Here is a 25,025-nt window from a genome sequence, read left to right on the forward strand (position 1 = left end):
AATAAAGACAACAACAACCGTTTGGTAACAAAGTAACATGGGACATTGAAAAATCTTTTTTTTTGTCAATCTTTATAAAATTCATGACAAACCGATTAAAGCTTTACCGTTTTCTTTTTCACTCACTCACTCATTCTCGACCATTATTCGGTCCATCAACACCGCTCGAAATGAACAAAAAAAATAACCATTGAGATAAGATCTTCATTTTATTCTAAACGATATTTTCAAAATTGAAAACTTATACTTGATTTGAAAAATCTGATAGAGTTTTGTTTTTCGAAACACAAAAAAAAAATTGTTTTTTCTTCTTGGATCTGGATTGAAGATTAGATTTCATTGTTTATTATGTATTTAAACGGTGTGTGTGTGTGTGTGTTTGTGATTCAATCAGAATTTTTCTCATTTCTTTCTTTCTATTAATTTAAACTGTTTATTGTGTTGTTATGATAAAATCAAAGTGAATAAAATCAATTTATTATTATTTTTTTTATCGAATGAAAAAAAGGAGAGAAAATTAAACTTGGATTGAATAAGAAACGGAAGGGAAGGGAAATTTCAAACATGTCATTTTCTCACACACACATACATACACCAAATAAAATGAATGGGTAAACTAAGAAAAATCATTGTAAATTGAAAACGATAAATAATCTTGGAAATTACAGTGAAAAAAAAATGATTTTTTTTTTGGTTCGGTTAAAAATGTCATTCGATTAATATCGATTACAAATATGATCGAAATAAAATTGAAATAGTGTATGGTAATCAAAGATCATATGCATGCATCATTGCCTTGAAGCTAATTGCATCTGAATGTGTGTGTGTGCGTGTGTTTTCCTCGCTGATAATCAGAATTTTAAATTATTAAAATTTTAAAATTATTCAATCTATCCATTCGTTTATTTCCTAATGGATTTCAAAAAAGAAATGATTCAGGTTTTTTCTCTACTTCGGATTGAAATTTTAATCATTTTTTTTTTTTTGAATAACATCATTTTTTTCACACACACAATGCATATTTCATTCATATTTAGCAATCATTTTTCTGTTTTGGATGTTGTTGTTGAATCTGAACAATAAAACAACGAAAAAAAGACAATAGAATGAGGATAACCAGAAAAAACGTGAGTTTTATTTTGAATTTTTGTCTGTATAGGTGAAAGAGAATTATTTTAAATTGAAATAAAACCAAATGAATGAAAAATCAGAACAACGTTGAATTGAAGCAACAACAACAACAACAAAAAGTTTGGTCTTCGGTCATATCTTTGGCCTTTGACAGGTTATCTTCCATTAATACATACCTCTCTCTCTCTCTCTTTCTGGTATTCGCCTGGTCTTTGAGTTTTCTATCATTGACACCAACAGCAATGGTAGGGTGATAATCAACTCAAATCAATACCACCTTGCTCGAAGTGGTAATGTTAATGGTGGTGGTGTTTTCATTATCAACGTTTGTTTGTTTGTTTCGGTAAGAAAATAAAACTAGATTTAAGAAAAATCTGGTTTTTTTTTCTCGATTCTGGTTATCATTCACCATTCAGAAAACAAAACTTCACTGACCAGTTTTTGTGTGTTTGGATTCAGCGCCAATAGAAAAAAAACTGGTTAAAATTTTTGGATTTTCACATTTTTTTTACCACCATTGTAGTTGTGAATCCATTCAAACCATCTGACCATCTTATTTTATCCAAAGATTCGATTGTTTATTCTATCATCATCATCATCATCATTTGAAATTTTGAAATTCTACTATTTTGTGCGCAAGATTTTTTATGTTTTGGTTTTCTTCACCAAAATAAATAACACCGACATTGGATTCATTGGATTCATTCATTCAATTTATTCAGCAAACAAGACCGCACATGTGTTTCTCAACTTGTTCATGAACACATGGTAATAAATATTCTGTTTGAATGATTTAAAACTGAATACAATTTTTTTTTGTTTGTTGGCAATGATTGTCGATGATTTTATTTATAATTTCATCGATTTGATTGATTAATTTCCATCAAATTTTCGACCATTATTATCATCATCATCATAATCTAGACAACAATAAGAAAAGCGAAATGTAAGTTAAAATAATTTTACAATTCTTCTCTCAGAATACGTTCAAAATGATAATGATTTAAATCGATTTGAATGAATCGGACGAATGAAACAAACTTTTCTCTGAAATACTTGACTGCAAAGTTTTTTTCCTGAAACAGAAAAAAAAACCCAATTAAATTATTTAGTGTGTTTTTTGTTTTTGGTTCATTTTGAAATAAAATACGAAACTCAAAAAAAGAAAATACGAAAGAATTTTAAATTTAAATAAAGTTTTTTCTCATCATCATCATCATCATTTTCTTTGGTGCCCACTTTTTTTCGTGTTGTCTCTGACTTAATTAACTCTTTTTTTCTCTCTCGTTGTTGTTGTTGTTCATTTTTTTCAATTCATTTGATTTGACGAGAATGATGATGATGATAATTAAGAATGGGTCGAAACGGGTTGACGTCCATTCTTTGGATTTTGTTTGTTTGTTTGTTAACTTTTTTGTTTTTCTTTTTCAACCAAAACCATTTTTTCATTTCATTTAACTTTGTTAATTGTTTTTTTTCTTCTAACTCTTTTTGACTATCTCTCGATCTTTCCATTTGAAACAACAATGAATGCAAAAAGGAAAACAAAAAGAAAGAGAGAACAAATAATTCAAAGATTTGAACTTGGAATCAAATTCCATGTTTAATTCAAAACATAGATTTCAAATAGTGTTGAGTTTCACCGTCATCATCATCACCGTTTTTTCAATGTTCTTGATAGCAACAACAACAACAACAGAGTTTCAATAAAAATCTCGGTAAAGTTATTATCATTCTCATTTTTTTATCTCGCACCAGTTTCACCGACCAAAAAAAAACATCTGGACCATTGAATTAACTAAAGGGTAGGAGAAAGAGAAAAAAAAGTCATTCAGATTCTTGATGATAATTTCGTTTATTAATTTGTTTTTTTTTCGTTTGAATTCATTATCACCGTTTCAGAGTAAAGTAAAAAAAAAACATTCCAATATAACCCAAGGCTGTAATAATAGCCAACCGAAATTATTTCGAATAGCTTTGCATCGAATAGAGAGAAAAACAAATTGATTTCATTCAATCTTTAGGCCATTAAATTACATATCATAATGATTCTATAGGTATTTCTATTCTCTCATTTTCTTATGATTATGATGAGTATTTAATTGTCGAACAACTTATCGAAGAGAGAAAAAAAATTCATTCACTTATTCCGGCAATTCAATATGATCAACATTATATTTTATTGCGAATTTGTTTCAAAAAATTTGTTTTTTTCTTGCTCTTTTTGGTTCCGGTTGACGAACCGGAACCGAATAACCCTCCAGAATTGAATTCAGTTTGTATTGCTTCGATTTTCAAAGAATTTAATATGAAGAAAAACAACAACAAAAAAAAGTTCCTTCAAAGATAATATCCTTCAAAATTGTTTTTGGCCTTCAAAATCATTATTTCTATGGATTGTTTCACATCACATCACATCATCATCATCATATCTTTCATATCAATCTTTACTAAACAACTGTTCAACAACAACAACAATATTAGATTTGAATGAAAATAATAATAATAAAAAAAAAGTGCAAAGTGAATGAAAGAAATTTCAAATAAATCAATTATATATTGAGAACGTTCAACGAAAAAAAATATAAATTTCTAATGCAACTTCTTATCTTGTCTAACCCAAACACACACACTTACATTTAAACATTGTAATGAAATATATTCGGTTGTCCATATTATCTTGATGGAAACCAAATCATTTTTTTTCTCATTTATTTCTATGATTTTCAACAATCAATATGAATTACATTGAATTCTAATTCAATATTTTCTTTTTTGTAATTCTTCAGATTTTTGTTTTGTTTTTTTTTGTTCCTTCAGAAAACAAAAATATTATCTTATTAAATTGAAAAAAAACACACAGACACACACCAAGCTCGAACTTAATCGAAATGAAATTCGAAAAGATTGATTTAATCAATTCGAATCAAAAACGATTCAATATCGATATCGATATCCATCCATATTGGATTCGAATGTGAATTAATTTTTTTCTTTTTGCTTTCGCCCTCTCAATATGTAATGTCGATGTGCGTAATTGTGTCCGATTTATTCTCGAATTTCTAGATTTGGAAAAAAATAAAACAAAAAGATATTTAGCAATTTTGTTTCTAATTTCATTTCTGTTATAAATGTTTGCAATCAACAAAAAATAAAATGAAAAACGTTTGATGCTCAATGAATTCTGTATATATGAATGTTTTTGTTAAGTGAGTGAAACGGAAAACAAAATATTCTCTCTTTTTCTGATAAATCTGATATCTTGTTTTCTTTTCATTATATTCTACCAACTGGTAACTCTCTCTAATTATGATTATTATGATTATTATTATCGCTGTTTCGGTCTGTTCGTTTAATATCAGCTATTATAAAAGGAAAGTGAAAAAAACAGGCAAATCTATTTCAAGTATAATGAACTGGAACGATATGAATTGAGTAAAAAAAACTATGAACCTTAAGGAAAAAAAGTCTTCAAGTATCAACATAACAAAAAAACATTGAAACGGAAAACCTTAGCTATGGCTATAGTAATGATCATCATCATCATCAATGAATGAATGAGAAGAGAATTGAATTTGAAGAAAAAAACGAAGATATTTGAATGTCCAAAACCAAAACATACTTATATTTGACGTGTTGTTGCGTTTAACCAAGAAAAAAAATTCCAGGTTGAGCAATTTCTCACATATTTTGCTGATGATTTTTTTCCATAAAGAAAAAAATCTTGGAATTTCATGATGATAATGATGATCAAATGGTTAAAATTAATGTTTTCTCCCCCATGGCTATATAAAGGTGTATCTTGGTATATCATGATTATCTTTATCTGAAAAAAAAATTTCATAAAATTAATATTCACCGATTTTCATTAAAAAAAAAAATAATCAACTCGATATCCGTTTTTTTTCGAATTCGCAAAAAAAAAGATTCGAAATTTAAAAATTCACATTCATAAACGACGTATTTAATGATGATAATGTTTCGAATTCTTTCACTTAATATCCGTATTCCGGATACGCATTATTAAAATTCAATCTCATCATCATCATTGCATCATTTTTATGAAAATGCAGGGCTAGAAAAAAAATGAAATTCAATCAAAAATAACAACAACAACAACAAAGATTATGAAAATGATCTTTATGGATCTACACATCATTGGAATTTTTTCATCATAATCATCATTATCATGACCATGATACATGTCATGCACATCAATTTCTGTATGTGTGGATAATTTTAATATAAAAATTGTAAATTATTTAAATTCCAGTGATCATCATCATCATCATCATCTTTGAATCATAAGTTACATCATCAATGCGCAACAGTAACAAAAGAATAAACGATATGATGATGTAATAGATTTGAAAAAATCATTTCAGCCACACATTGTGTGTGTGTGTGAATGTCGATTAAAATTTTCGTTTTTTTTGCACAAAACACTAAATGAAATGTTCGGACGAATTCTGTTTTTTTTTCTTCAAACGGCTATTAAGCTTTTGATATTCTTGTTGTTGTTGTTGTTTGTATATAATTTTTAACGCTATAATGGTAGTAATTCTTGAACAAGAATAAAAAATAATTGTTAACAGAATGTTTTTTTAATAGTTTCATGGCTGAATTTTTGTTGAATCGTTTTATTTTTATTTTTGTTGTTGCTGTTGTTGATTTCAAATTGATTATCAAAAATTATTGTAATTGGTCTTGAAGTAAATTGAAATCGATTCGTTTTTAATGTTTGATTTTATAAATGAAATTGTTGTATGTATGTTTTAATGAATCAAAAATCATAAATACAATTCGTTGATTTTCATTTGGATTTTTTTTTCTAACAAATAAAAAATTTTAGAATCGAACGAAAAAAACATTACCACAAAACATTCGAATTTTTTTTTTTGATGACCATTCGAACACCATGTGTGAGCGTGATGATGTTCATAAATACAATGACCGAATATTCAATTGAATAATAATTATCAATGAATATGAAGAGAACTGGGAATTCGGGAAAAAAATGAAGAATTTTTCATTTTTTCTCTCCAACCATTAATGTGTTTTTTTTCTCTAGTTCCTTGTGTTTGTTTGTTTGTTTGCTTGGTGGTCGATTTTCAATGAATCTAAAAGTTTCGATTCAAATCGACAACAAAACCGCAACAGAATTCCATACAAATAGCAACCAAAACAACAACAAAAAAGATGAAAATTCCAATCCAAACACATTTTTTTCCAATGGAATTTCAATTCAATTCAATTCGAATAGATATTTGAAACATTTGAAAAAACGGGTCTGTTTTCAATTGTCTTCAAACATGTGTGTGTGTGTTTTTTATTTAGAAATTTAAGTTTTTTCTTTCTTTCGTTTTTTTCTGTTCATTTCCAGTGTGTGGTATTTTTGTCCATTATAAAATTAAGGTTTTTTTTTGCATTCAGAAAGCACCAACGATAAAAATGGACCCAAAATGTTATTTTTACTGTTCTCGCCAACTGATCATTTGTGGTGTCAAAATGATTGCTGAACTGAACCATTTTTTGTTCTTTCATATCGATTTCAATTTTTTTAAAAAATCCAGAATGTTATTGACGATCATTAAATAATAACTTTAATTGTTTGTTTGTTTCTTTTGTATCCATTTCCCTTTAGCTCTCGATAGAGATTCTGTGTTGTGTTACTAAACAAATTAATGATGGCTACATTTCGTTTCTTTCAATCAACTAATGGTTATTATGATCAACAAAATTTTCGACAAAAAAATCGTCTATCAAATTGTTTAAATCAACTAATTCATCTGGAAAATCATCATCATCATCATAATCATAATGATTTAAAAATGCAAAAAATCTACAATTTATCATCATTTGTATTATTTAGCCATTGGAATCATAAATCGTTAAAATATCTAGCTATTGTGATCATATGTTTATGCTGTTATTATAATTCATTGTTTGGTGATTTTGTTTTCGATGATATATCGGCTATTAAAGAAAATATGGATATCCGTATCAATACACCGATTATCAATATTTTTCAAAATGATTTCTGGGGTCTACCTATGCATATGGTAAGTTCAATCAATTCAAAAAACAAAAACAAAAAAAATTATGACACTTTTTGTTTGTTCATTCTTATCTCTCGGTTTGTTTTCCAAACAAACGAAATATGACCGAAAAACCAAATGGAAAAACAAAATATTATGTGATTGTTTGATTTGAAACACGCAAATCGAAAATATTTTAACTAAAAACAAATAATTTTTTCCTGTTGTTTTGCGAGCAAAGATAAAAAATTTTGATTAATAATTTCTTCAATGTTTTTTTTTGTTTTGTTTTGTTCCGGCTTCAAATGATAAGCTTTTTTTCTATTATTTTGTTATCCAAAAGAATTTTTTCATTTTGAAAACTTGAAATCTCAACGAAAATCAACCCGAAATGATATTTATGTTTTCGTATAAAATCAGATAAAATCGATTATTCTTATATCCAGAATATTCTCCTTTTATTTTCTTCTGACAATTCTTTATTCTAGCTTTTCAAACAAAAATAAACAAACACTTGACAACGACGACAACCACTTGAATAAGATGAACTCGTTGAAAGTTTCAAAAACATGATGTTTATTTTTGAATCAAGAAATAAATATAATGAATGAATGAATGAATGAATAAACATAACATAAACATAATAAAGTTGTAAGATTTTTATTCCAGATGAATTAGATGAAATAATCTTATGAATATTTTTTTTTCGATATCCAATCCAAAGCCTAATTAGCTTTATTTTCATTTTTCCATACTCTTCTTTCTTTCAGATTTGATACAAAAAAAAACTTTGTTGTCTGCTGTTTAATTTATATACTACATGTATTCATTAATTTGATCGAAATGAATCGGATAAGTTGTTGTTGTTGTTGTTGTTTCGAATCAATTTTTGATTGCAGCTGCTACACAGAAAAAAAAATCAGTTACTTTGACTCTTGTCAATGATTTCTTCATCATCATTTATTCTATCGATTTGTCAAATTCTGGCTATTTTTTTCATCATCATCGAGAAGGAGTTTATGGAATGATGTAACATATGCATAATGATGATGAATATATTAATCATAGATTCTTGTTTATTCATAGAAAATAAGATTACAATTAAGATTTGTTTATTGACAGATTTCAAATAAACACACTACATATTGATAAAGTTCAACCGATCAAAACTCTATTAGGGCAACAACAACAAATATTCGATATTCAATTCAATCCATCAATTTCTGATATAAGGGTAAATGTGTCTAATATTGTATAATTAAAAACTAATTTATTTGATTATCATCATTCTTGTATTAAAAAAAACAAAATCATCAACAACAACATCATCATATTAACATGTATAACAGCAGCTTGAAAGATCAGATACAGTTCATTATATTTTGTTGAATATCATGAATATTCTATACGATTTTCGTTCGTTCCTTTACGATAATCATTTGACATAATGATCTATTGGATTTTTTTTTTTCTTCTTTTTGCTATCAATAATCTTTAGGTTAGGTTGGAATATCCTGTTTTTTATTTATTTATTTTTTCTTTGGAATTGACATTTTGTAAATAACAAATTTCTCTTCGGCTTTGGATATTTATTTTAATGAAATTCATTCATTATATACATTAATTTAATGATGATAATGATGATGATGATGATTTTTGATGTTTCTCTTCTTTTTCTCATCACTATTTCGTTGTAGTGACAAATCTTTTTCATGTTATTTAACGCCCATCTAATTAACCAATCAATCATTTTCTTTTTTTTTTCTTGTTTTTTTTTGCCATTTATCTTTCCGTTCTTTTGCACCTCATCTGATTTTCAATGAAATCGAAAAAAATGAAAATTTAAATTTTCAAAAATTCAAATTGATTTAATGGAAAACAGGAAAAATCACATAAAGTAAGTATGAAATTTTTTTTCCCATTTCTAAATTCACCAATATTAATGATCGATTTGAATTTGATTTATTTTTTCTGTTGTTCATTCAAAAAAAAAAAAAAAAAATGAAAAATAATAGTCATATCGTCCATTATGTGTACTTACATTCCGTCTGAATTATTGGCTACATCAACTACGACCATTTGGATATCATTTGATCAATATTATTCTACATACAATCGTTTCATTGCAATATTTTCGGTAATTTTTTTTTCTATAAATCTCATTCACAATATGATTTTTCTGAAACGATCAACAATAACAAGAATAGAAAAAAAACAACGATTTGATCATCATGTGATAATAATTATATAATGTTGATCATTCGATCACATCTGATTGATGATGTGCATGCAAATCATCATCATCATTATCATTAGTATGATTTGGATGCAAGAATTTGAAATATTGTTAGGCTATGATTATTATGGATGGATGCTTCGACAAGATTCGAATCAAATCGAAACAAATCAATCGTTTGTTATTGAATTATAGAATATTCTTTTTCATTCCTTTTTTTTTTTGTTGTAAAATTAATTATATAATATTTTTTTTTGTTGTTGCAGAAATGATGATGAATATTTTGCATGTCAAAAGATATTTAATTTTATGGAATTCATACATTTTTCAAGCATGAATGAATAATCTTTTTTTTTGGTGGATTATCAATTTTTTTTCATTTGTTTTTATTTCTGCTGCTGATTGTTTATTACAGATTTTGTCAAATTTTCATGTCCATAAAATCATCATTTTTGGCTGCCATATTGTTTACAATACATCCGATACATACCGAAGCTGTCACAAGTATTGTTGGTCGTGCTGAATGTCTTTGTGCAATATTTTTTCTTGCTACAATTTTTTCCTATTACCGTTTGTTGATGGCCATCGATTCGTATAACAGTAATTCCTGATTTATTTTTGTTTTTTTTTCATCTCATTCTAATATACCATCCTTTTCATTCGATGTTTTTACGGTTGAATTGTTTTTCTTTTCTTTTCTTTTTTTTCACCCACTTAAAATAGAATGGTTATGGCTAATGGCATCGATTACATCAATCACTGCAGCTACATTTAGTAAAGAACAAGGTATAACATCGATTGCCATCTGTATGGTCATTGAAATTTTCTTCAATCAAAAAGTAATTATCTTTCGCATAATATTTTTTTTCTGTGACAATTGCGCTATATAAATTAGATTAGTTAGACGATTTACTTTCACTTATTTCTCATCCTCTTTTTTCTCAAAAGACCAAAAAAAAATTCAACATCTTTTTTTTCTTTGTTTTGCCATTTTTATTATTATCATCATTATCATTTAATACAGAAATTTTTCTTTTTATTTTACCATTAGCTACAACGTCTAGCCTCTAAATTGTCATTAAATGTCTATTATAACAATGGTTACAAACAACAGACAAAATCATTGAAAAAAACATCATCATCATCGTTATCATCGTTGTCGGTATTGTCATTTCCCAAATGGATTAAGGAAATGATCACAAGAATAACCATACTCATAATATGGACTATTCTACTGTTGACTATTCGTTTATGGTTAATGCGTTGGCAATTACCAATTTTTACCAAGTAAATTTTTCTTTTATTTTGGATAGAAATTTATATTTTGTTTATTATTTCTTTTTTTACTTGTTCAACATCAAAAATTACAATTTCCAATAATATCATTTTTCTTCAAAATAAAAAAAAACAAATATATAGGTTTGATAATCCGGCCGTTAATGCACCGAATCGATTGAGCCGTCAATTGACACAACATTATTTATATGCATTGAATATTTGGCTTTTACTCAATCCATGGTCATTATGCTGTGATTGGACAATGGGATCCATACCATTGATAAAATCATTCAACGATCATCGTAATATGTTTACATTGATTTTTTATTCATTCTTCATTTTGTTAATATACAAATCATTTGGCAAAAATGGCTGTCGAATTATGATGGCCAGTCTGGCTCTAATGATATTTCCATTCATACCAGCATCAAATATATTTTTTCCGGTTGGTTTTGTTATCGCCGAACGTGTACTATACATACCAAGTTTTGGATATTGTATGCTTATCGCACATGGTATCACAGTGTTAATATATCATTTTGATCAATCGAATAAGAAATATTCGATCGAAAAATATATTATTCATATCTTTATCATCATGTTGATTGTTGTACATACATCACGAACCATAATAAGAAATGTAGATTGGAAAAATGAATATAACATATTTTCATCGGGAATTCGTATGAATCCGAATAATGCAAAATTATTTAACAATTTAGGTCATGTTTATGAGATTGAAAAACAATATTATAAAGCGCTTGATCTATTCATTGCAGCTATACGCGTTCAACCAAATGATATAGGGGCCTATTGTAATGTGGCCCGTGTTTACGATCATATTGGTCAGACTAATCTGGCCGAACAATATTATTCAAAAGCGAAATCGATTTTAATGTCCGAATTACGATCGAAATCAATTAATGATGTACAAAATTTTGTTCGTATAGCACCAGCTCATTTAAGCCTTTTTCTTAATCTAGCCAATATAATTTCACGTAATCAATCACGATTAAAAGAAGCCGATGATCTTTATCGTCAAGTGATACAAATGCGACCAGATTATGTTGAAGCATATATTAATCGTGGTGATATTCTTCTTCAAATGAATCTTACTAATGAAGCTGATCATATTTATCGTACAGCATTGAATTATGATCAAAATAATGCCGATATCTATTATAATCTTGGTGTTGTAGCGATACATTCAAATCATTTTGATAAGGCAATTCATTATTTTGATAAAACAATCGAATTGAATTCAAAACATTTGGTAAGTTTTTTTTCGGGAAAAATTGCTTGTGTTTAGATACTAATTGATTCAAATTTTATTTTTTTCAGCAAGCATTATTCAATTTCGCTATTGTCGTTCAAGGATGCTAAACGTTATGAATTGTTTGATCAGGCTCGGCAACGATTGGAATTATTAACAAAATATGATAAAAATAATGAACGAATCTATTTCAATATGGCCATGATTTCAATGGCCAATAAAAACTATATTGATGCGGAACAATTATTTCGCCAAACATTACATTTAAAACCTAATTTTGCAAGTGCCAATTTTAATCTTGCATTATTGTTGACAGAAAACGAAAGGCCATTTGAAGCGTTACCATATCTACAACGATTACTTCAACAAAATCCTAAACATTTTAAAGGATTAACTTTACTTTGTGATATTCTAATCAATAATGTTAAAGATTTTGATCAAGCTAGTCATTGTTATAAACAAATATTAAAATTAGATCCAAAAAATATTCAAGCAAAACATAATGTTTGTGTTATTTACATCGAAAAAGATCAATTGGATCTTGCGGAAAATTGTCTCAATGAAGCACGACAAATAGCACCAAATCAAAATTATATTGATCGCCATCTAAAAGTTATTCGTTTAAGAATAATGAAGAAAAGAAATAATTTATAATTTATTTTTTAAATTAAATTTTTATTTTTTCCTGTTTGCCTTATTTGATATTCAATTTTATTATATTATTATAATTGATTTTTTGTAAAATCAAATTTATTATGAATTCAATGAATAAATCTATTGTTTTATCATTAATCAATTTATCAGTAATTTTAGAATTTTGAATTCGAAAAAAATCCTTTATATTTATGGTAAATAATTGATTCCTTTGTGTTGTTTTGATATGAGATGAATTTCTTATTAATAATGTGTATTTTACAATTTTCATCGACAAAAATATTAGCGGAAAAAATTTTATTTAATGGAAAATCTTATAAAAGTACGGAAATTCTCCAAATACGATTCCCATATAAACCGGTATATGGTTTACCTGAACATTTCAATTGTACAATGATAACAAAAGAAGAATTTGAACAATGTGAAATCGAAGCATTGAAAGCATGGACAATTACAATTAGAAATTATGTAAGTTATAAAAAAATCATTCATTTTACAAAAAAAAAAATATAAAAATATATTATCATTTAGTTTTATCAATCAAAGTATTTTTGTTGCTTTGTATGGTGTGCTTTGGATTGTGAAATCGAACTAATGAATAAATGTAATGAAACACATTCTAAATATATGAAAGATAGTACTACCGAATGGTTTAAAAAAGCATGTCACTTTTTTGACAAAACAAGTGCATTTTGTAAAATAAAGCCTGATTTTGAAACATTCTTTTATGATAACTATGTAATCTTCATTATTCTCCTGATAATAGTTGGGCTATGTACATTAAATAGAGAATATCATGGGTAAGTGTTGAAAATAATATTTTTTTTTATTAAAAAGTAAAATCTAAAAATTAAAATTTTATAGTATCACACGAAGTGATGTATTGAGATCAATTGAAAAATTTTATCCAAGGTGATGAATTGACTGAAAAATATAATTTGGATACAAGTACAAAACCTCAATTTGGGTTATACTCCCAAAAACCTTGTGCAAGTCATACTCCACTACCATTAGGTGCTATTGATCAAAATGAAAAGATATCTAATTTTATTGATCCGGATAAATTTTCAGGGAAGTTTATTGAAAATTTTTTACATTCAATTAAAGAGTTTTCATTAGAACAATTTTTGTCTTTACCAACCAAATCTACCGAACGAATGCCAGAATTTTCATTATCAACTTTAAAAAAATACTAGTTCTAGAGGTTCATTTTAAATGAATTATTATTATTATTTTTTAAAAAAATGAATAAAAGTATTTCCATTATTGACTATAAAAAAATAAACACAACTTAATGACTTGAATTTTTTCAAAATGAAAAAAAGAAAAATACAAAATAAATTTTTTGTTCAAGTTTTCAAATTTACAGCTCATAATTTGTCAACAGTTTCTTTTTCCTGAAACAAAACAACAATTCAATCTCAACTTCGAAATACAGAAAAAAAACAATGATTGTTTTACTATCAACTGTCATTGTTTTATAATCAACAGGAAAAATCTATGCAAAAATAAAGAGAAATATAAGTAGAGAGAGAGAGAGAGAGAGAGAGAGAGAGAGAGAGAGAATGAGCATGATGATCCATTTTATTTATCAGATTTTAGTGTTTGAAAATTCGGGCAACAAAATTCAAAAACAAACAAAACTATTATTATAATCGATGATGCATGATTTATTTATTCATTTTTTTTCATTGAACATAGGTATTTTACATTTTCACTCTTTCGATTCAATCAATGTTCAATTTATTTATTTTGAAATGACAACAAACAAGATGATTACAACATTAAAATAGTATCCGAGTTTTTATTTTTATTTTTATTTTTGAATGTCACATTTCATTGTCGATTTTTCTATTGTCAATTTTTCATTGTAAGATTATATCGAGTTTTATGGTCAAATTTTTGATTATCCTTTCTTCCCCTCCGAATACAATACAAAAGAGATATGAAATGATCAATCAGAAAAAAAATTATGATGAAAATTTGAGAAGGCCAACAACAACAACAAATTACGAAATATTTACGGTATTCAGAAAAAAATGATGATTTGAAACAAAAAAAAAAAAATGACGAACAACTATTTCGACTCAATCACTCTCAAACTCAAGACATTTTATTTTATTTTTGAATCTTAATTCAGAAAAAATTTCACCATGTTATTATTCACCTGTTGCTGTTTTGATAACAATCAAAGACAAAAATAAAATATGAACAAAATCGCCTTGGTGCTTATATATTTAAAATGCCGTTAGATTATTTGTTCAATATTCAAATGTCTAACGAAACGAAACAAAATGTTTCAAATAAAAATATATGTGTGGCCAGTCAAGCCATTATAACGGGATTGGTTGGTGATATTATCACCGAATGCCACCACCATTAGATTTGATTTTTTTATTTTGCCTAACAGGTTGCCGATTTTGGCTATGTTGGCATTTTGATGTTGATTTTACGAACAACAACAACAACAAAAATAAGAAAATAGGAACAATTTTGTTGCGTTTCAGTTATAACAATTATATTTCAAAAATTTTCGACTCTTTGACAATGTTGACCTGACTGGTTGTGAATAACCGAACTGACAGAACAACCATCAACCAGCAATCGACTAATCAAAGCTATCAACCAAAAAAAAAAAAATAAAGTGAATGCATGAATGCTTAGAACTGGAAAAATTACTCGATTTGCTGTTTATGTTTATCCGAATTATAAATATCGTTTTTTGTTTTGTGTTTGTATTCGTAATTTGAAAATTGTATTTACTATCAAACAAACTACAATGAAATTCAATCATCAGAATTTAATCGATTGTGATAATAATGGTGATAATAGTGATGATTGTAATTCAATGATAATGATTGATACGATCAAATTTTCTAAACATGTACATTTTTCACTAAACGTCATATATTATTGGATTATTTCATCTATCATTCTAATTCAATATGTCAACATTATCGAATCAAAATCCAGTATACCAGATATGTGTGAAAATGAATCTGTTGATTCAGCTGTACGTATCCGTTTTGAAGATCATTTCGAACGTTATTTTCTATCAAATGGTCATTATTATTGGTTATATAATCTTGATGAACAATCACCGAATGAACGTATTGCTTTGAGAATTCCTTATAATTTCGAACCAGATGTAGCCATTGTAAAGGATACCAGTCAATGTTCAAAAGGTTATCGGTCGATTCTATTGATTCAGGTATGATTTTAGAAAATCATTTTTTTTGACTAGTTTGAATTTTTTTGATGATTGTTGTTTAAAAAAAATAGATGAAAATTACATCGAATAGACAGGCAGAATGGTTTCAATTAGAGATGAAAATCAATCGTTGGAATAGTACAACGCCAATTTTCTGGAATGAAATACAAAAAATTGCAAATTGTGACCTAGAAAAAGAAATTTGTACGGCAACCGATCCATATTTCATGACTATGGCGTTCGATTTTAAACAAAAATTAGATGGAGCTTTCGGTGTTATTGGTGATATTGCTTATTTCATACAAGGTGACAAAGTTTTCAAGGTTTTATATAAAAACCAATGTATCGATAATCCATATGCCCAAGTGATTGCATATCCTGGCTTATCTATTGGTACCACGACGACAGCAGCATTAGTGGAACCGGGCTTAAATGATACTATCGATATTATTCTTTTTGATCGTGATCTTCATTATCGTTTAGCTAACCAGGAAAATTTGGCCGATGTTCATTTCACTCAAAATATAGCCGAACCATCAAATTGGCAGCCAAATAATCCATATTATTTTAAAACATGTCAACATCCTAACATAATGCTCGGTTTGAATACATTTGTTCAGGATTTGTTTACCGATTCCAAACGACATTATTATCTTCGAAGGATTATCTTTGCTATATTTTTCATATGTCTTATTTGTATATTTTTATTGGCAATTCTTTTATTGATCCGTAATAATCGTAATCAAAAGAAAAAACAAAGTGATCATAAACAAGTCGCTGAAAAAGAAACGCAACCAAAAGAATTGGAAGCATGTCTACAAATAAATGTGGATACGGAAACAGGCAAAATGAATGGTAACAGTTTGACAGTTTTACAAACAAATTGTTAAAAATAAACATGACCTTATGATAGCTTGTTGATGATCTCATTCTTGTTTCAAACCTCATTGTTCTTTGTACAAAAAAATTAAAATTCAATTATATTTACTTAACGATTTTTTATTTTGTAAATCAAATTAAAAATTACAGAAAATAAAGCCAATATTTTCCATATTGACTAAATAGGTTGATTCACTCAAAATAGAACTCGTTTATTTAATCTACACGTCAACCCGTGAAGCGGCGACACTGATGATTTATATAATTCTGGTCTGGGTAATAAACACACACACACATAAACATTCTCGATTTTTTTTTCGCATTTTACGACATCAATTCATTTTCTGAAATATTCAATACTAATGATTCTAAAATGACAATTCTATGATGAATGTTTGATAGCAATCATTCGAGAATTTAGTCGCTTAATTAAAAACAAACTACCGTGATCAATTTTTTCCAAAACCGATATTTGTCGTCATCACTTCTTATATTACATTAATACTTTAATTTCTACGTTTAATACAAAGTCATTTACAGTTATGGGCAATCTATTATCATATTTTAAATCTTTATTCGGTTCGCGTGAAATGCGTATATTAATACTCGGTTTAGATGGTGCCGGTAAAACGACCATCCTATATAGGCTTCAAGTGGGTGAAGTGGTCACTACAATTCCAAGTAAGTCAGAAATCTAGTGATAAAAATTATTAATTTATTCATTATTGAAATTTTAGCTATCGGTTTCAATGTCGAACAAGTCACATATAAGAATTTGAAATTTCAAGTTTGGGACCTTGGTGGTCAAACATCGATTCGGCCGTATTGGCGTTGTTATTATTCAAACACTGATGCCATTATCTATGTTGTCGATAGTAGTGATCGTGAACGAATAGGTATTTCCAAACAAGAATTAGTGTCCATGCTTGAGGTAATAATAATGTGGTTGTATTATTATGATAATAATCAATGTTTTTTCATTTAATTTCTCAGGAAGAAGAATTAAAAAATGCCATACTAGTAGTGTTGGCCAATAAACAAGATATGGAAAATGCATTATCAGTGGCCGAAGTACATAATGAACTTGGTCTTGATGTGCTAAAGAATCGTACATTTCAAATATTTAAAACATCAGCCATTAAAGGTGATGGTCTTGATGAGGCCATGGAGTGGCTATCAAATTCATTGACAGCGAATAAATAATCTCGTCGATGATGGTGATTATAATGATAAAAATGTCCGATTTTGATTTTATACATCCGATTATATTCAATACAAGTGGGATTTTTTCTTCTTTTTTCATGACCAAAAAAAAAAAAACGAAAACATTCGATTGTGTCACCCCCCTTATTTGATTGTAAATATTTTATGGTAACAAAAATAACCAATTAAACACAATAAGTTTTATAAAATTAAAAAAAATCAACAATTTATTTATCCATCTGTGAATTATTTCACATATCAATTTTAATAAGTTTTTTTAACCGGTAATATAAAGAGGAGGTCAAAGTTCTGTAATTGATATCAAACTTTTTTTTCTTAAGGGAACATAGTTAACTGATCATTTCCAATTTGGTGATGGAACAAATGTTTCTTTAATATTCTGTGGAGAAATCCAACGATAAAGATATTGAGGAGCACCAGCTTTATCATTGGTACCAGAAAGTCGTGCACCACCGAACGGTTGTTGTGCAACTATGGCTCCCGTACATTTATCATTAATGTAGAAATTTCCTGCTGCAAATTTCAATTTTTCTGTAGCTTTACGAAGAAAATCACGATCTTGACCAAATATGGCTCCAGTTAGACCATATGGCGTTGATTTGTCCACCAAGTCAAGTGTTTCATTAATGTTATTATCATCAAAGACATAGACGGTCAAAATTGGACCAAAAATTTCCGTTGTCATTAATTTACTTCGAGGATCCGTAGTTTTAACAATAGTTGGCTGAACAAAATAACCTTTCTGTTTATCCGATTGACCACCGACCAATATTTTGTGATCGGATGAATTTTGCTTTGCATGATTTAAAAATGATGTATTACGATCCCATGATGCTTCGTTGATGACTGCTGATAAATAGGTGTCCGGTTCGAGTGGTGATCCAACTTTTAGTGAAGCAGTTATTTCAACTAAACGGTCCTTTACCTAATAGAAAATTATCATCAGTCAAATGTTAAACAAAAAAGTATGCTTTATACCGTTGGCCAAACAGATTTTGGTACATACAGACGCGAACAAGCTGAACATTTTTGACCACTGTATTCAAATGCAGCCCTTATGGTCTGTGCAATTGCAGTATCCAAATCGGCTGAAGGATGAATGAAATGAAAATCTTTACCACCACATTCACCGACCCTGGATCAATTGAATAGCCATGAATAAATGGATTTTTTTATTTGTTTAATTTACTTACAATCGAGGAAATGTTTTATTATTGTCCAAGTTGGCTGCCACCGTTTTCCAAATGGCACGAAATGTAGCCACACTTCCAGTAAAATTTACGGCAGCCAAATCAGGGGAAGCAATCACATTTTGACTGAATGTTTCAGGTGTTGATGGCAGAAAGCTGATGACACCGGGGGCAAAATTAGCCTCACGAAGAATTTTAAATACGATCCAATTCGAAAGTAAAGCATTTGGACTTGGTTTCCAGACGACAGCATTGCCAACCAATGCTGGCGCTGATGAAAGATTGGCAGCAATGGCCGTGAAATTAAATGGTGATATCGCCGCAACAAAACCTTCCAAACCACGAATACGAAAAGCATTTCTAGTCTCTGATGGCGAAGGACTCAATGGTTGATAACGGTAAATCTGCTCGAGGTAATGTGCATTGAAACGAAAAAAATCAGCCAATTCAGCCGCTGAATCAATTTCGGCCTGTGCAAACGTTTTTCCCTGACCCAAAATGGTCGCCGCATTAAGATCTTGGCGATATTTGCCACTAGATAATTCAGCCGCTTTCAGCAAACAATCAATTCGATGATTAACATCAGTCTGTGACCATTCAATATTCTTAGCCAAACTTTTCTCTATGGCTTGCTTAGCCAATTCTGGTGTAGCCACGTGATATTTAGCAAGAATATGGCCATGATCGAATGGTACTAATTGTGTTTCAATCTGTGTGCATTTAGAAAAAATAAATAAAAAAATTCTATAAATTTTTGATAAACACTAACATTGCCGGTGGTTATTTCTTCACCACCAATAACCAATGGTATTTCGGTTACTGTTCCAAGATAGTTTTGAATCCGTTGTTCCAGTTCTATACGTTCCTTAGAACTAGGTTGATAAGCAAACATTGATTCATTTTCCACATGACACGATTTTATTGTTGGTGGAATGAATATCGGTGACTGACTACTGTATTTATATCAAATGAAAAAAAAATATACAGAAATTAAAATCAAATAAATGATAGTCGTGCAAAACCAGTTTTAAAAATGACAAACATTGCTATTTGAACAAAATCAAATGAAACTTAATTGAACACTTACGACAAGCATCGTACATTTGAAACTAGTTTGGTAGTTTCATTAACATTTAAACGAAAATGCTGCCCGAATATTGATGATGATGATAACGATGGCGATGAACAAATGGTTCGTTGTGTCGAAATGATCGTTGATAGATAACGTTGACAGTACATTTCTTTCAATTAAATGAAACGTTTTCTTTTTTTTTCTTGTATTATGAACTTTGGTATTGTTTATAAATTCTGGATCCAATGAATGAATCGTATCTATTTAATTATCCTCTTCTCTAAATAAAAATGACAAAAATGTTATTGAATTAATGGACAAGATATAAAGTCATTTATCAATAACAAAAAAAACAACCATAACGTCATAACATCAATTATCATGATGTTTTTTTCATTGTCCTATTCATTTATTCATTTTTCTTTATTCACACGACAATTGGCATGATAACAATATTCATTCAGTTGGTTTATGAAAACGACGATAGATGGTGATGATTTTTTTTATTTAAATTATTCTCATTTATTAATCAACAACGATAAATATTAAATTATCATATCTATTTTAAGAAAAATAATGCAATTTTAAAACAACAAAACATTTATGTAAAGAATTTGATTCTTATTATTTGTTGTTGTTGTTGTTGTTGTTGTTGTTATAATCTCCATTATTATTTATAGTCATCTTGTTTCTATTTGGATTTGGGATATTGTTTTCAATTTCACGAACATCTTCTAAATTTGCCAAACCATTTCGAAACGCATAAACAGTCGCACGAATTACAAGCAATGTCCAATAAAAATTCATAATATAGATCATAAAATAGAAAAAATATATCGATAAATAAATGGCATCCCATTCACTTTTACCCAATGATTGTTTTAAAAATTGTAGACATTCCAATACAATATATGGATAAATAAATAAACGAGTATGAACAAATGTAATGGTGAATACCGGCAAAAATACTAAACGTAATTTTTCACCATTTTTTTGTATGAATTGAAACTGTAGTTTGAATATGATTTTCATTGCCATAAGTATTTCATTTAATTCCAATAGAAAACCAACTGCTGAAGTAAGATATGTTTTACCGACTGCATACGATATTGTACTGATCAAGATGACAATCAAATGATGTATCAAAAATATTACCAAATCTTTATCACGTTCATCATGAAATATTAATGCATATGTTGAATAAATATAAAACGATGAATGCATTAAAAAAGGAATAATAAATACAATTGGCATTGATTGATCAACATTATTATAATCAGACCATAATATTTTTAGATTTTTCAAACATCCAGTTTGATAGTTGAATATTCCGGCTAAAATTACAATTATGATTGTTATTAAAAAAGTCAATCCAAAACGTACGAAACGTGATCGATGCTCCTTATGAATAATTCCATTATGAACAAGTTTATCAACGATTTTGATGGTAAACAAATGCCGTCCAATTGCATTTAAATATATGGCAAATGTAAGGATTAGAATTTCGATTACAAAGAAATTATTTCGATAAAAAAGTTTTGTTAAACAATACAAAAAATCAATGATGAATGTATAAATATTGATTTCATTGAATAATTGATAGGTACCGTTGAAAATATTCAAATTAACATTAATTAGATCCATTTTTTTTAAGTTAAAAAGTTAACATTGAGATATATTCAAGTAGTAAAACAAAAAGTTAGAAATCGACTTTGACACAAACCATTTTTATATAAACGACAATCATCTGCTTTTTCCAACAAATTTCTTTTGCAAAAATGTTATTTTAAAATTATTTTTTTTTCAATTTAACAAAATCTGTGCTTGAACTTCATCCATAGATTTGTCGTTCATTCAATCCTTTATCGAAAAATTTGTCGTTTCGAATTTACACTTTCATGGCAGAAAACTGGGCTTATCTATGGAAACCAATAAATACATCGCAAGAAAAATTACTGATAACGACAGCATAAATCATTCAATAATAAAATTCAAAAAAACTAAATTAAAATTCAAAACAAAAATATGAAACAAAGATTGATAGAAATAATTAAATATTGATGAATGTTAAGAAAAACAACGCTGATGATTTAGTAGCTTCATAAATATCATTTGTATGAATGCCATTTAATGATTTTTTTCCAACAAAAACAAAGCAGCAAAGTATTTCAAACAATCATCATGTTCAAATTAGATCCATTCAATTATATAATCCATTCATCATTATCTATTGAAAAATAATATTTCGGTGAAATAAACTAAACAAAACAAAAAACCGAAAAAAAAGAATGAGAAAAATTTCCATATTCCAATCATTCGTCTGGAACTGTATTGTTTAACAAAAAAAAATGGATAATTTTTCCACTTAAAATCATACAGGTTTTTGTTTAGTTTCTTTATCCTTTTTTACACATAATTCATAGTTAAATTACATTGAATATAATTGAACAAATAACGGTAAATAAAAACAAAGACGACAATATTGTTTTCGTTTTGGCTAAACAAAAAAAAATCAGATTAATGAATATTTTCTGAAAGAAAAGAAAAAACAAAAGTAAAGCAAAAAAAGAAAAGAAATTAGCCTGACGGTATATCCTTTCAAAACGACGAGCACACAAACAAACATAATATTGGTCTATTCTCTTTTTTTTCTCAAAACTTTTAAAAATACCAAATATAAATTCATTATGACATTTATTTTCCTATGGTATTAACTGAAAAGAAACTGGTTTCTGTTCATCATTATTATATCAATCAAGCGAAAGAAAAATTTCATCTGGAACATTACTTGTCAACAGTTATTTTTTTTCTTCTTTGGATCATAATCTAGATCAAATTTACAATGACAAAACTAATACAATCATTATTATTATAAGGGTAAACGAACAAAAATTTTCCTTTAAAAATATCCGTTTTATATTTTTTGTCATATCAGTTTTGATCATTTACATTTTCAATGATTTAATCGATTATTTCTTTCAACTTCCAAAATTCTTAATTTATAATTATCGATGAGTCCACCACAACAGCAACATGTTCCATGTTAGTATTTTATTATTTAACAAAAAAAACATTTTGAAAGAATTTACTTTCTTTACCTTTTTTAATTAGTGTTACCATCATTGATACCGGTAGCGACAATCAATACGAATAATGTGAATAAAAATCAGCCAACATTACCAATTGCAAATAAAAATGCTGATGAAACAATTCCTTTACAGAATGGAAAATCAACAAATTCGACAACATCGACTATCACAATAATAAATCGATCTAAACAATCTGTCCAACAACAACAATCGGAAAAACAAAAATCTCAAGATCAAACTTCAAATCCATCGAATGTTAACGATGAAATAGCAAAATCAGATGAATCACAAATATCATTGGTAAAATCGACAATAAAAAAATTATCAACCAAATCATCAACGATGATGTCCAATCAACAACAACGTATCTATCATAGTTCGATGGATTTATTGAATGATGATCAAGAAGATAAAAATAATGGAGATAAAATGACAAATAAATGTCCACTGATAATGGTAAAAAAATGTCAACGAACGGTAAGTTATGTTTATATTGATAATATTTTCGAATACCATGATATTTTAATTTGATTCGACTATAGATTGATTCGAATTTACTGATAAAAGATCGAGCCAATTCTGAACGAGATCTAAATCGTTTGAACAATTCACAATTGATGAAAAAAATGAATGATCAACGTATTATGGATAATCGAAATAATCAACAACAACAACAACAACGGCAAACCCAATTATCCAAACAATTAATGGAAAAAGAAATGACCATAACAGAAATTTATAAATCATTAATGGATAAGGAACAAATATTGGAAACATTATATTATGAAATTAATGATAAAAATGAAAAAATATTTGAATTACAAGATGAAATTAAAAAACGTCGTTATGATATGAATGAAATGAGCCGAAGAATAATTGAATTGAATCAAGAATTAAAACAATGTCGATGTCAACAACATAATCAACAACGTACAACTAAACAATCAACAATAATACCAGTTACAATGCCTGTCATTGATTATAATCCATTTCCTGTCGGTGTCAAAGATAATCTTGATGATGATGACGATGATGATGATGATCCGGAATGGACGAAACCAGCGATTATTGCAAGACCACCATTATCACCACAAACAGTTCCTTTAAATCGATCATTCTCCCATCTATCGTTGGAAAGTATGAATAGACAAGCAAATTTTCATTTTTCAAATTATCATCATCATCATTCACATTCACAAAATCAACGAAATCATTATGACGAAAATCATAAAATGTTTGCGAATCATCAAAATATTTCATTAGCAGCCACTGCAACAACAACAACAACGAATCGTTCGAATCAATGGCGAACAAAGATACCGAATGCATTGAAAAAAATGGTGAATAAAAAGAAAACAATAAGTACTAATTCATTATCATCATCCACAACTTCTGCAAATACAAATTCCACTACCTCTTCTACATCATCATCATCATCATCGTCGTCGTCGAATGCATCCGGTTCAATAAAAATGAAAAAAACAAATGGTGATTGTTTAGAAGAATTGAAACATATATTACAAGAAAAAGAGATGCTTATAACGGAATTACGTTTGGATGCAAAACGTACAACAAATAAATTATTTGAATTAGAAATGTCATTAAAACGTAGAGATGAAGAATCAATGATAATCAAAAAAAATAGTGAATATTTGGAAAAGATTTATAAATCAAAATTAATTGAATGATTAAAAAAATGATTTTTTCTTTAAAAACGAACAAAAAAAAACTACAAATCTCAATTAGTAAA

General features: G+C 28.0%; 7 protein-coding genes across 8 annotated transcripts; 5 read left to right on the top strand and 2 right to left on the bottom strand.

Moving 5' to 3' along the window:
* Window positions 1–6,001: 6,001 nt before the first annotated feature.
* On the top strand, window positions 6,002–12,748 carry LOC113797888 (protein O-mannosyl-transferase TMTC3-like). The gene is given in 10 exon segments (XM_075825144.1): window positions 6,002–6,419; window positions 6,776–7,193; window positions 9,052–9,066; window positions 9,185–9,306; window positions 9,821–10,005; window positions 10,129–10,244; window positions 10,457–10,692; window positions 10,825–11,956; window positions 12,025–12,057; window positions 12,059–12,748. Coding segments are annotated over 9 exon segments (2,769 nt in total). The 5' UTR covers window positions 6,002–6,419; window positions 6,776–6,815; the 3' UTR covers window positions 12,611–12,748.
* An 83-nt stretch (window positions 12,749–12,831) lies between these two features.
* LOC113797992 (uncharacterized) lies at window positions 12,832–13,890 on the top strand. Its single transcript, XM_027348468.2, has 3 exons — window positions 12,832–13,078; window positions 13,142–13,410; window positions 13,475–13,890. Exons 1-3 carry the CDS (start codon window positions 12,842–12,844, stop codon window positions 13,524–13,526), a joined length of 558 nt encoding a protein of 185 aa, XP_027204269.2. The 5' UTR covers window positions 12,832–12,841; the 3' UTR covers window positions 13,527–13,890.
* Window positions 13,891–14,291: 401 nt separating this feature from the next.
* LOC113797952 (uncharacterized) lies at window positions 14,292–16,811 on the top strand. The gene is made up of 2 exons (XM_027348425.2): window positions 14,292–15,821; window positions 15,893–16,811. The coding sequence occupies exons 1-2, from the start codon at window positions 15,267–15,269 to the stop codon at window positions 16,709–16,711; spliced, it is 1,374 nt and encodes a 457-aa protein (XP_027204226.2). The 5' UTR covers window positions 14,292–15,266; the 3' UTR covers window positions 16,712–16,811.
* A 130-nt stretch (window positions 16,812–16,941) lies between these two features.
* Window positions 16,942–18,135, top strand: Arl1 (ADP ribosylation factor-like 1). The gene is made up of 3 exons (XM_027348494.2): window positions 16,942–17,381; window positions 17,438–17,631; window positions 17,694–18,135. The coding sequence occupies exons 1-3, from the start codon at window positions 17,243–17,245 to the stop codon at window positions 17,901–17,903; spliced, it is 543 nt and encodes a 180-aa protein (XP_027204295.1). The 5' UTR covers window positions 16,942–17,242; the 3' UTR covers window positions 17,904–18,135.
* Window positions 18,103–20,526, bottom strand: P5CDh1 (delta-1-Pyrroline-5-carboxylate dehydrogenase 1). Its single transcript, XM_027348392.2, has 5 exons — window positions 20,202–20,526; window positions 19,884–20,067; window positions 19,118–19,824; window positions 18,903–19,059; window positions 18,103–18,849 (listed from the first exon to the last, which is right to left on the bottom strand). The coding sequence occupies exons 1-5, from the start codon at window positions 20,351–20,353 to the stop codon at window positions 18,262–18,264; spliced, it is 1,788 nt and encodes a 595-aa protein (XP_027204193.1). The 5' UTR covers window positions 20,354–20,526; the 3' UTR covers window positions 18,103–18,261.
* LOC113797831 (uncharacterized) lies at window positions 20,455–21,410 on the bottom strand. Its single transcript, XM_027348277.1, has 2 exons — window positions 20,916–21,410; window positions 20,455–20,466 (listed from the first exon to the last, which is right to left on the bottom strand). The coding sequence occupies exons 1-2, from the start codon at window positions 21,408–21,410 to the stop codon at window positions 20,455–20,457; spliced, it is 507 nt and encodes a 168-aa protein (XP_027204078.1).
* Window positions 21,411–22,211: 801 nt separating this feature from the next.
* Window positions 22,212–24,989, top strand: LOC113797930 (uncharacterized). Of its 2 annotated transcripts, none has more exons than XM_027348401.2 (4): window positions 22,212–23,228; window positions 23,298–23,341; window positions 23,408–23,752; window positions 23,818–24,989. In XM_027348401.2, the coding sequence occupies exons 1-4, from the start codon at window positions 23,198–23,200 to the stop codon at window positions 24,961–24,963; spliced, it is 1,566 nt and encodes a 521-aa protein (XP_027204202.1). In that variant the 5' UTR covers window positions 22,212–23,197; the 3' UTR covers window positions 24,964–24,989. The 2 variants fall into 2 exon arrangements, with proteins under 2 accessions (XP_027204202.1, XP_027204201.1); XM_027348400.2 differs by having other exon boundaries at window positions 22,212–23,063; window positions 23,122–23,228; window positions 23,298–23,752.
* The last annotated feature ends 36 nt before the right edge of the window (window positions 24,990–25,025 follow it).

This window comes from Dermatophagoides pteronyssinus, unplaced genomic scaffold, assembly GCF_027571235.1.
Source record: "Dermatophagoides pteronyssinus isolate colony J.1.1.1.1 unplaced genomic scaffold, Derpt_VIB-CSIC_2022.12 sq0003, whole genome shotgun sequence".
Taxonomy (NCBI): domain Eukaryota; kingdom Metazoa; phylum Arthropoda; class Arachnida; order Sarcoptiformes; family Pyroglyphidae; genus Dermatophagoides; species Dermatophagoides pteronyssinus.

Bases quoted from the DNA above. Each gene is read 5' to 3' on its own strand.
- LOC113797992 (XM_027348468.2), top strand. From the start codon at position 12,842: ATGAATTTCTTATTAATAATGTGTATTTTACAATTTTCATCGACAAAA. The intron at 13,079-13,141 runs GTAAGTTATAAA...ATTATCATTTAG, and splicing joins CAATTACAATTAGAAATTAT to TTTTATCAATCAAAGTATTT. The intron at 13,411-13,474 runs GTAAGTGTTGAA...AAAATTTTATAG, and splicing joins TTAAATAGAGAATATCATGG to TATCACACGAAGTGATGTAT.
- LOC113797952 (XM_027348425.2), top strand. From the start codon at position 15,267: ATGCTTAGAACTGGAAAAATTACTCGATTTGCTGTTTATGTTTATCCG. The intron at 15,822-15,892 runs GTATGATTTTAG...TAAAAAAAATAG, and splicing joins GGTCGATTCTATTGATTCAG to ATGAAAATTACATCGAATAG.
- Arl1 (XM_027348494.2), top strand. From the start codon at position 17,243: ATGGGCAATCTATTATCATATTTTAAATCTTTATTCGGTTCGCGTGAA. The intron at 17,382-17,437 runs GTAAGTCAGAAA...TTGAAATTTTAG, and splicing joins AGTGGTCACTACAATTCCAA to CTATCGGTTTCAATGTCGAA. The intron at 17,632-17,693 runs GTAATAATAATG...TTAATTTCTCAG, and splicing joins AATTAGTGTCCATGCTTGAG to GAAGAAGAATTAAAAAATGC.
- P5CDh1 (XM_027348392.2), bottom strand. From the start codon at position 20,353: ATGTACTGTCAACGTTATCTATCAACGATCATTTCGACACAACGAACC. The intron at 19,825-19,883 runs GTTAGTGTTTAT...AAATGCACACAG, and splicing joins AAGAAATAACCACCGGCAAT to ATTGAAACACAATTAGTACC. The intron at 19,060-19,117 runs GTAAGTAAATTA...CAATTGATCCAG, and splicing joins AATAAAACATTTCCTCGATT to GGTCGGTGAATGTGGTGGTA.
- LOC113797831 (XM_027348277.1), bottom strand. From the start codon at position 21,410: ATGCATTCATCGTTTTATATTTATTCAACATATGCATTAATATTTCAT.
- LOC113797930 (XM_027348400.2), top strand. From the start codon at position 23,198: ATGAGTCCACCACAACAGCAACATGTTCCAT. The intron at 23,229-23,297 runs GTTAGTATTTTA...TTTTTTAATTAG, and splicing joins ACAACAGCAACATGTTCCAT to TGTTACCATCATTGATACCG. The intron at 23,753-23,817 runs GTAAGTTATGTT...ATTCGACTATAG, and splicing joins TAAAAAAATGTCAACGAACG to ATTGATTCGAATTTACTGAT.